The sequence below is a fragment of the Cyrtonyx montezumae genome, unplaced genomic scaffold (assembly GCF_038088225.1).
Source record: "Cyrtonyx montezumae isolate F1298 unplaced genomic scaffold, pur_monq_1.0 scaffold_16, whole genome shotgun sequence".
Lineage (NCBI taxonomy): Eukaryota > Metazoa > Chordata > Aves > Galliformes > Odontophoridae > Cyrtonyx > Cyrtonyx montezumae.
This window is the reverse complement of record NW_027071892.1, coordinates 1789992-1800666: the sequence shown is the minus strand read 5'-3', so window position 1 is coordinate 1800666 and position 10675 is coordinate 1789992. Positions and strand designations below refer to the sequence as shown.

Here is a 10675-nt window from a genome sequence, read left to right as displayed (position 1 = left end):
AGAGTGAAAGTTTAAGAGGCTCTTAAGCACAAACAACAGAAAATCATTTCATGCAGGCAATTCTAGAAGACCTTTACTTCAATAATTTCATATTAAAACTGCTCTAATAAATGAGCATTTCTACTGCTCGTCCTTTTAATTTTCCTTAGCTGATTATCTGCTTCGTGTCTTCCCACACTCTTCAGTGTGATCTTCAGAAATTCTGGTCTGTCCTGCTGGATGAAAACATGGAATGCAGTTGTTAGCAGGATCTGGTATACACACGGAAGAGGCTGTTGGAAACCTGAGGGTTTAAGCACTAGGCACTCTTTCAGCAGTGCCTAGGCATTGTGCTACCTCAGAAAGCATCGTACTAAGGATTTAACTTAGAGGAAATTCTTCATGGGGTTTAGAAGCTGCTCAGTCATGAAGCTTCAGCCAGCTCCTGAATACAGAGCAAGCTGACTTTGGGTACAACCCCTTGGTGGGAGGTCACAAGAGGGACGTACTGAAGAACCGTGATAGCCTTGCCAGAAGATATGTTAGGAACCAGTATCTGGAAAGAGCCAAAAAGAGCATGAGGCAGGTCAGCGTTTGATACCTCGTGAGCTAGAGCTGACAGACCAATTTAATACTTACTCTTGGGAACATCTGCTGTGACAAAAAACTCTGAAGTTATTCTGCTGATGCTTTTTTGTCCCCCTAATATGCAGTGGATGTATCCATATAAGTTGGCAGCCTGAAGGGAGATACCAACTATGACAAGAGCCTGTGGACAGACAAAACAAAGAAATGAATACAGTGCCACATTTGTAGATTGTGTGCATGGAAAATATATGCATACATGTTATCAAAAAGGAATGTCCTTTCAAATAATGAATGACGTTAAAAGAAATGTGTTCATATTAAATACAGTCATCTCTAAAAAGTGACTATGAAAAGCATTATAATCATTTTTTTTCTGGCTAAAGTTATTCTGCATCTTGAAACATTTAAGTTTGCATTAAAAAAAGAAAAAAAAGCACCTATCCAACTGATACCCAACTTCTTTTAAGCTTGATTTGTATCTAAAAGCTTCATAAGTAGATACACAGCAGGCCTGCAGAAGTTTGCTGACAAATGCCTCAGTAGACAAGTGAGATCCTGTAGCTTGCAGATTTGCAAAGAGAATGTATCAATAGAAATGAATGAATATCCATCATTAGCAGGCAGTAAAATAAGCAGAACCGTGGGTGGTGCTGTAGGCTCAGAGTAACTTAAGTTTCCTGGAAGCTATTGCATTTTCATTTGTGGAACTTGGTTTCCCGATATAGGAGTGACATGCATCTTCATTGCTAGTCTGGGTCCCTGCTCCACCTAGCTCTTTGATCAGCAAACAATAACTGGTTTTCAAAACTAAAGGTGGAGAAAGGCTGCTAGTTTAATTTTAACTGTTGTTTCTTTAATGATGCCATTCGAGCCACTATAAAGCAGTTAATTATTTGCTCATATCTATAGATTAATTTCTTATTCTATTAAGTAATAAAATGTGATCTCAGATATTATTTGTTACGTAGCAGTATGTGTGCAAGGGCAAACACTTCATAGAAAAGCTTAAAGGGGAAAACACGAAGATCTCATAAAGTCCCTTAGCATAATGCAACATATGGGGTACATATACTGGGGAAAATAAAGCTGCTGCAGCTAAAAGCAAGACTACAATACTGCCAGCCTTTTATGATGCTCTAGGGAAATAGCTGACAGCTGATAACATAGTAAAGCCAGGCTGAAAGTTCCATTCCTGAGCTGAGGGCTTGATTGCAGAAAACTCTTCTGATTTCAAGCTCTTAATGGGATTTTTGTAATGTTGGAGATCTCAGTCCAAAGATTTTTGCAAAACTACAGATCTGGGTTTTCCCTCAGCTAACACTGCTTGTCAGCTGTCATTCATTCTGTAACCCCAGACTTACCAGCCATTTCATCTTCAGGGAAAACAAGGTGCTGAAGAAAAACACTATCCAAATTACTGGGCAGATAATGAGGCCAAGCCAAAAGATTCGAGCTTCAGCTTCAGTTGAGGCAGCTATTGTAGGCACCTACAAAGGAAGTGATGAAACTCAGTCACAAAAACAAAACCCACAATAAATAACAAACAAATGAGGATGAAATGACAAGTTACTTCTTTACATCAATTTATTACATTTAAGTTCAGTTTGGCAATGGATTCCTACTAAGGCCTGAGAAAAGTGTGAAACAGAAGACAGTGTTCCAAACAGAGCTTTCCATAGGTGTACCCATAATTACCCACAGAGTACCCAGCAGTGATGCTGCACCAGCACTCACTATTCAGGGGAAATACAAGCTGAGAATTCCACACCTGGAAGACCTAAAAGGCTGCAGCTCTCTAAAGAAAAGGGCGGGCAGCTGTGATGTTCAGAATGGTTACTGTCTTCCAGCACACTTCAGCTGCTGGTAGGATTTCTAGGTTGAATTCTGTCCCAGCAGCAGCAATGCACCAGGTATTGGTTGCTGGTTGGTCTGGGTGACTTGTAATATTTCTAAGCAAGCCCACACCACAGAGATCTTAAAAAGCCACCAGAGGACTGGCAAGAGAGGGAGCTCTGGACTGCATACTCCAGGACTGTGCCATGATAAAGGAGTTATCATCAGTAAACCATGACAAAAATACAATCTGCCCTAGTTATACCTTCCTTCCTCTGCTATTGTGATTCTTGTGTTAATCAAACTGTTTGCCAGAAGTTTTTGAAGGCTTGAACCTACAGAGGTGAGTTGACTGTGTACTTGTAGGCTGACTGACGACCTGCAGTAAGTGAAGTAGGCAATGCACTTCTTCATTTTATGGTAACATTAAGTGCCAAGAATGCTCTTGCTGCCTTTGTCTGCTCCACAAAACTGTGATACATTGGAGGTCTTCCAGCTTCTCTGCTTTTTTTTTCCCCTGCTTTCCTGCAGAGTTGCTTGCATTCCAGATTTCACTTAAATCACTGGCAGAAGGCCGACGTCTGTTACCTTACTGCCACACTGCGGGCTGCACGCCTGCCAGTACACACCCCAACCGTACGCAGGGCTGCTAGGGGGCACTCCGGTCCTGCATGCATGGTGTGCATGCATGAAAGCGATGTCCTGCTGAGCAGCACTCGGGTGTTGTTCAACCCTACTCTGGTGTGGTTGCAGTGTTGAACACTGTCAGGAAACAAGTGTGGAACTGGCAGTCTCAACTCTTAGCAGCAATGCCAAATGCCATTTGATGCCGTTTCTTTGCTCAGCACTAGCAGTGTTAGAACAGCCCAGAATCTGGGTGATACTGCCCATGAGCGTGATTAAAAGGTAGTAACTTTAAAGAAATGAATTTGAACTATTCAGCCTTGCTTTCAACATAGTTCTGTCCTGAAGATAATTCTGTTTTGTAAATAACTATGGGAAGACATTCATTGTAAGTTGTTCTCATTAGAAAATAAAATAGTAGTACTAACATAAATGTGTCATAGGTAGAGAACTACGGTATGAATATTTATTCTGCCAATGCCTATGATGAAAATGTTTGCAAGATCAATTTCCTGCTGATTGCCAGGATCTGACACTCTGGTGTGATTGCAGCCAAATACTTACAATGTCTTATAAAGCACCTGGATAAAAAGGAACAGTTAAAAGATGCTCTATTTGATCCTTTTTTTTTTTTTTTTTTAATTAGTATGGATATTACAAGATTTCTCATGCATTCTGTTTGTTGTGTGCCTTTTATTATCATTCTTACCTTTTTTGCTTCAAATACCCAGTGACTTCTTCCATCTTCATCAATCTGGTTCCACCAATGTAAACCAACCAAGAGTCTCCCTGTCACATTCTAGTGACAGAAACAATTGTTTGCATTAACCAGCTGCATCATTCATCAGAAAACATTTAAAATAAAGACAAGCATATCTGAAAATGGTATTTCTTATCGAATACTAAACTTGCTTCTAAAGGCTATGTCAGTTTGTGCACAACAGTCACTAAGGACAGATGAGTTAATAGAAATGGAGAGGCCCATTCTCATAATCTGATCATTAGCACAATCATATTAAATTAGATAAGAAATAATAGGGTGCATCTTTCCTAAGTCGGTTACTTGGATAAGACTGATTAATTCTTACTGAGAGAACCCCAACCAAAAAACAAAAACAAAAACAAAAACAAAAGGTTATAAGCAAGTGAGCTGCTTGGAACCAAGCAAACAACTACATTAAGGAAGTATTTTTGAGCCTGGATCAATATTATAATTTTTCAGTATGCTGGAGACACATCAGTGCTTCTCTTAGGATTAAAACCTTGTTCTTCATTGCCCCCCTGGGGACGCTGAGTTGACCCCACCAACATAACTGTGCCATCACAGGGCACTGGTGCCGTGGCTGGGCACCCTGAGGGCTGCGAGGCACAGCTGCAGCTGTAGACACCCACAGGGTCCTTTGCCATCCTCACTCAAAACTGATCTCTATTTTTTCCTAGGAATATACAAAGTATACAAACAAATCGCTTGTGGCAAGGCTACTTTCTTACCATGTTAGTAACTTGCCTCAGTGACTAAGATGTGTTGAAGTCTTGAATAAAATGGGCTAGACCCATTTACTAAATTATCAGATCACAATGTTTGTCTCCATTTCAGTACATATCTTCTCTTTTTATTAATGGTATATATATATATATATATGTGTATATATATATTTAATGGCATAACAGTACTTTCAAAGGTAACTACTGTTCAGGGTCTTCTTACCTTAACTGACCAGAAGTCAAAGGATAGGAGAAGGAGAATAGTGACAAAACAGGCAACAAAGCTGTTGCTGAACCAGTCACAGAACAAGTAGGTAATAATAGCACTCACTCGGAAAAACAGGTGGAAAAAGGTAGCCAGTGGGTGCCTGGGAAAGCAACACAGAGCACTTAGGAAGTTATAGGACAAGAAGGAAAGTTAGTGCAGTTAGTGCATATGTGAGCAGCGTAGTACAACTATTCCTGGTCTACAGTGTCATCTCAGTTTGCAGCTGTTATCTCGGATGTTGATGAAGTATCAAAGTGATGATACTTCCGATAGCCAACCTCCACTCTACAGTTAAAAGATGGCAAGTGTTGTGTGTAGTAATGCTTCCTCAAGGAACAAAGAACAAATGCTGCACTTCCATGAGCTGCGGTACTGTGTGGAGGAATCTAGTGGTTGTATTCAGCACTGCACTCCCAGCTTCTCAATTCGTGTCACAGAGCACGAAGGAATTAATCCAGATAGATCTTGCATCTTTGAGAAGTGCTCTGAAATCAAGACCAGCAACTCTCTGGAGTTACACTGATATAAAATAACTGAATGAACCTTCTTATGCAAATTTGCTCTACAACAAAATTGAGGGAAATTTCAGTAGAAGAACTAACTGTACAGAACTGCACATTGGTCTGTATAGGAAGATACAGGTTTGGGGGAATGCTATAGTATGCACAACCAATTTTCAGGGTAATATGCCATGTGCAAAACTTTATTCTGTACAGTTGTTTCTGTGAGTTTAAAATGACAATTAAAAGCCATTCCACGTGAGTAACTTCTTGAAATTATAATGATTTTTTTTCCCAAATATTTCTATATATGATTGTTTCATTAAGCCTTCGTACCTCTTTAAGCAACTAACAGTAGTATGGCCCAAACCTTCATTAACTATCTATTTTATTTCTTATATTTTTTTATTCAATTATGTATAAATTTAAATGCGATCTAAATTATAATCGTTACTGTGTATTTCTTTATTGTAATACTATTACTCTGTACCTATTTATTGTAGAAATCAACTATTATCTAATGGAAATACTGTGCTTGTAGTAAGCACGCTTGACTGGAGAAGCAAGAATGGCACGCAGCTGAAGCTTATATTTACTCCTATGGTTGCACTAACCACAAACTTTCCAAAAGCCTCTGACTTACAGATAAACTTGTGACACGTGAAATGAAAGGGCTTTTTTTTCTTACACAGGCGGAAGGAATACTGAGAGCTGCCAAAAGCAGATCCTGCCTTGGTATTTCTTGTTCAACGTGATGTAAGAGTTCAGCTGCACAAATAGTGCACTGTAGTAATAAAGGCTGTTTGTAGACCGCAGCCCCGGAGACCATCGGGGCAGACAGCTTTTGTAGTTATGCTGGTGGAACTCTGGTGGAGAAGTTACAGTGCTTTATTTTGGAAGTGTGACAATGCATTACTGCTCTGATGACTGACTTTGTATGGTGTTTCCTGACAACCAGTACGTGAGGAGGAGGCACCCGTTTGTTACAGCCCTAAGTGCTTTTTATGGGGACTACAGATTCAAACCCCTCATGAAGATAAAGCTGCTCAGCCCAAAGACAGACCTGAAGTTCTAGGGGAGGAAGAGGTAAGCTTCTCAGCAGTGGCATGTTGTTCTCTGGATTGCTCCCTCAGCTACAGAAAGCGTGCACAGATTTATGCTAATAAAAACATTCTGAAACTAAACGAATCCAGTTCATACCATTCGCTTCCTTATCTAGCAGAAAAAACATGTGTTTCCCTAATTCATAGCCACCAGAAGAAGCACAGAGCTTCTACCATATAGGAACAAAATTTTAACAAATAATCCAAGATAAAGTAAACTGTTCAAGCATGAAGGTAAATCCTCTGCATGCTTTTTGACATAAACTATACAGCTCTGAGTGAATACACTTTCAACTGTACTTTATACACCTTTTAAAATACAGTTTCCAGGATGAGAATAGCAATTAAGAAATTGTATGAACTAACATGATTTCTTGTACTAATGGAAGACAGTGTAGGCTTCAAAAGCACACCAACTTCTCATGAGACTAAATTATCACCAGTTATATTATTAATGACTTTGTTCCATTTGTGAAGATGATGCCTATTAGGATAGAAATGTACTCCTACAGATTTAGTTGGATCCTGTATTAACGGATCATCTGGGCCAACCTGAAACAGAAGTGAGCATGTGCTCCTACTCGATCCTGATCAAATATTTTAATACTGCACAGAGCTGCAGAGGTTGTGCAAATGAACCCTCTCTTTCCAACAGAAGCAGCCACTGACTGCACCATTATCTGTGCACCTTTTGTTTCTAAAGGGCACTTGCACACACCCTGGAGAATCACAAATTCACAACTTGTCATGGCTTGTGGAAGCTCTAACCAAGATCAAGGTGTATGAAAGTGGGATAAAATTAAATAAAAGCAAATGACTGGAGTATGTCATTATGCCTTCTTATAGGCAGTGAAGTTCTGCAGCACATGGGTGTGTACCAGGCTTATCTGCACATGACTGCTCACATAGAAGTTTGTATTTCTGAAGAATCTGAGCAGTTTCATTTCTGCATTCTACATCACAAAATATTTCAGTCAGAGGTTATCCTTTAGCATTGTCCTAATGAGGGGAAGAAAGAAGAGCAGTCTCAAGTGAAATAAGCATCTAAACAGAGCCCACTGTGCTATGGTTATTGGAGAGCATGAACCTGCAGAACAGAGCTCTACAGCACAGTGCTGGTGCCACAGGCCTGAAACAAGTGCTTCAGCACAGTTCCACTTCCCACCAGACTCCAGTTTGTTCCACAGTGAAGCTGTGCCTGCCACATACAAGACTTGGAAGTTTTAGTTCCCAGCTTAGTCACCTCCATTCAAGCCACACGCTCCAGGACTGCACCATAATACAAAACAGAATACAAACCTTCCTCAAACCTGCTGCTAAGGCAGAGAACACAGAACAGTTCTGGGAATGCTAATACTGTGTCATGGCTGCTCAGCACGGAGCCGGATTGCTGCACTTCTGGTGCAGTGGAAGGGCTGAGATGCCCCACCAGACACTAGTAAAGCTGAGCAATTGTACTGTAAACCTGCATGACTGTTTGTGTGCCTCAGACAAGCTGTGCAAGCTTAGTGTCCCTTATTTTACTTTATTTATGCCTACAAGACATGTTAATGTTGCAGTGTATCACAGACATCTGGGGATAGTGGAAGAGAGCAGAAACAACTGAAGGGGGTTATACGCAGTGCATGTGTATGTGCAATTCCCTTTGACAGCTGTGGAAGCAGGTCCAGAGGAGGGTCATGAGGATGATCAGAGGGCTGGAGCACCTCTCCTGTGAAGACAGGGGCTGAAGAAGTTGGGCTTACTTAGCTTGGAGAAATGAAGGTTCCGGAGAGTCCTCATTGCAGCCTTCAGAGGATCTTATAAGCAGGAGGGGGAGTGACTTTTTACACAATCTAATAGTGACAGGACAGGAGGGAATGGCTTTAAATTAAAAGAGGGAAAAAATAGGTTAGACTTTAGGAAAAAAAAAATCTTTATTCAGAGGGTGGTGATGCACTGGCATAGGTTATAGGTTACCCAGAGACGTTCTGGGGGTGCCCCAGGCCAGGCTGCGTGGGGCCCAGGGCAGCCTGATCTGTTGGGCGGCAGCCGGCCCACGGCAGAGGTTGTTTTTTAGGTCCCTTCCGACCCATCTGTGATACACCTCATCCTGTGACAGCCTTTTGGCGGCCGTGTTTCCGCGGTACTGGCGGCAGGCGGCCACGCAGGGCGCTGGGTCGGGGCCTGTGCCACCCGCGGCCGCCCCATGGGGCCCGCTCCCCGTTACCTGATTTTGGCTTTCTGCAGCGCCAGCTCCTCCTCGGTGCCGAAATCCAGAGACACATCCTCGGTGTCGTCCATCAGCGCCTGCGGCGGGGACCCCCACATCCCTCCCGTCAGCGCTGAGGGGCGGGGAGGCCGCGCCGCCGCCGCCCACCGCAGCCCTCCCGCGCCTCTACCTGCTTCATGCCGGGTGGTTGCCGGCGGCCGGAGGTGTCAGAGGGAGAAGGATCCCGCCGGACCCGGGCGCGGCCCGCTCAGGGCTGAGGCGCGGCGGAGCTTCGCTGCGTTGCCTGGGGGAGGGCGGGAACGCGGGGTCGCGGGCTCCTCCGCTCCCACAGCCGTCCCCCCCACCCCCGAGGGCGGCCCGGCCTGCAGCGCGGCGGCGGCACTGAGAGCCCAGTGCAGGGGGTTCCGTCCTTTAGCGAAAGGGTTTTATTGACGGCGGCTCAGCTGTAAGGCGGCAGCGCGGAGGAAGGAGGCGGCTGCCGAATATGGGAAGGGGAAACAAAGCGTGTGGGGGCTCCAACCGCCCCCTGTGCAGCTGTGCCACTGCCTCATTGCTCCTTCTGAGAAGAAATTCCTAATATTCATCCTGAACCTCCCTGGTGCAATGTGAGGCCATCACGTCTCACCCTTTTGTGGGAGCAGAGGCCGACCCCCAGCCGATCACAGCCTCCTTTCTGGAGCTGTAAGAACCTTAAGGTCTCCCCAAACCCCTTACTCTCCAGACTAATATCCAAATGAAACACTGTAAGTCCAGAAGCTGAAAAGGTAAACATTTAAATAGCATTAATTGGAAAGTAGTTCTGTGCAATCCCCAGTATTAGTACAGTTCTTGACAACTAATGTATTGGAAGATCTGGTAGGGCTATTCTCAGTAGAATTTCCAATTAACACAGGTTACAGAGAGATAGGTGAATTCTACAAGTGATAACATTAATGTGGTAGTTGCTTTTTTTTATTTTTTTTTTTTACCTTGGTATGGTTAAATCGGCACTTCCTAATGTCGCAGTAAGCACACCAGAATTGCATTAAATATTTTAACAGAGCATGTAATGGGATTAATTATAGCTATATATTAGCCTATGACATATATAGCCTATGCATAGCCTATAGACATGGGAATAACTGGGAACAATTCCACTCCCAAGGAAGAGAGAGAGAATCTCTGTGGCCTATCATCAGGTACAGTTACTAAATAATTCTATGCGTGCCTGAAGTTGACGCATGCATTATTACTGTACCAACAGGCACTGTGTCTTACAAGAAAGGTGCTGCAAATAAATTAAATAGTGCTGGCTTCTAACACTGAAGTAGTTCCAGAATTGTGGTAGCAAAGATATTAAGTAGTGAAGGTCTCCCCTCTCTCTGACTGCCAGCTTGGTTATCTAAGCTTCTGTATCAGCTCTTCCTTCACGTGTCACACAGAATTGCTGAACTGTTGGGGTTGGAAGGGACCTTTAGAGATGGAGCCCAACCCCCATGCACAGTTCTGCCAGTAAGCTGAATTGTTTGAATTTAGTGACTCAGTAATCTTGCTGTATTGCCTGAGTCATTTAATTTTTATTCCAGAGCCAAAGAAAATATCACATTAGGTTCCTTTTCAGGAAAAACAGTACTTCTATGGGAGAGGTGAGGATTAGCCAGTTACATTAGATATCTGATTTACTACTGTTACCGCTATTTGACTTCAGTAGTAGCAATGGAATGATACAACTGAAAATAAGAAACAGAACCCATGGTTCGGACTGTTCTTTTAATCTTAAAATGGATAAATGGCTCTTTACTTTTCCCTCCTTCCAGTTCTTGTCCCAGTGACTCACTACAGGGGTTATCTGTTTTCCTGACAAACTCTGTTTGATAATGCCTCAGATGACTGTCATTATATCATGCGAGTGACTGTATTGAAATTCTCTTTAAAGGTATGTCAAAATATGTTCTGTGATTATTGGAGGCATTGTATGGGTTATCATCTTCTTTTAAAGTAAGTTAGAAGCTAGAAAGAATCCTTGGTCACTAGAGGAACTATTGGACAAATGACTTCTTCAGGCTTAGAAGTGGTCTGCAGTTTACTGCTATAAAGTAATTCA

General features: G+C 42.6%; 1 protein-coding gene across 5 annotated transcripts; it reads right to left on the bottom strand.

Moving 5' to 3' along the window:
* On the bottom strand, window positions 1-8778 carry TVP23A (trans-golgi network vesicle protein 23 homolog A). Of its 5 annotated transcripts, none has more exons than XR_010621961.1 (7): window positions 8590-8751; window positions 4733-4877; window positions 3734-3823; window positions 1929-2054; window positions 619-748; window positions 337-535; window positions 1-215 (listed from the first exon to the last, which is right to left on the bottom strand). XR_010621961.1 is itself a non-coding variant. In XM_065732332.1 (6 exons), the coding sequence occupies exons 1-6, from the start codon at window positions 8688-8690 to the stop codon at window positions 154-156; spliced, it is 654 nt and encodes a 217-aa protein (XP_065588404.1). In that variant the 5' UTR covers window positions 8691-8778; the 3' UTR covers window positions 1-153. The 5 variants fall into 5 exon arrangements, 3 of the variants coding, with proteins under 3 accessions (XP_065588404.1, XP_065588402.1, XP_065588403.1); XR_010621962.1 differs by having other exon boundaries at window positions 1-212; XM_065732332.1 differs by lacking the exon at window positions 337-535 and having other exon boundaries at window positions 8590-8778.
* Window positions 8779-10675: the final 1897 nt, after the last annotated feature.

Bases quoted from the DNA above. Each gene is read 5' to 3' on its own strand.
- TVP23A (XM_065732332.1), bottom strand. From the start codon at position 8,690: ATGTGGGGGTCCCCGCCGCAGGCGCTGATGGACGACACCGAGGATGTG. The intron at 3,824-4,732 runs GTAAGAAGACCC...TTCTGTCACTAG, and splicing joins TTGACTTCTGGTCAGTTAAG to AATGTGACAGGGAGACTCTT. The intron at 216-618 runs GTAAGTATTAAA...GTTTTCATCCAG, and splicing joins CACAGCAGATGTTCCCAAGA to CAGGACAGACCAGAATTTCT.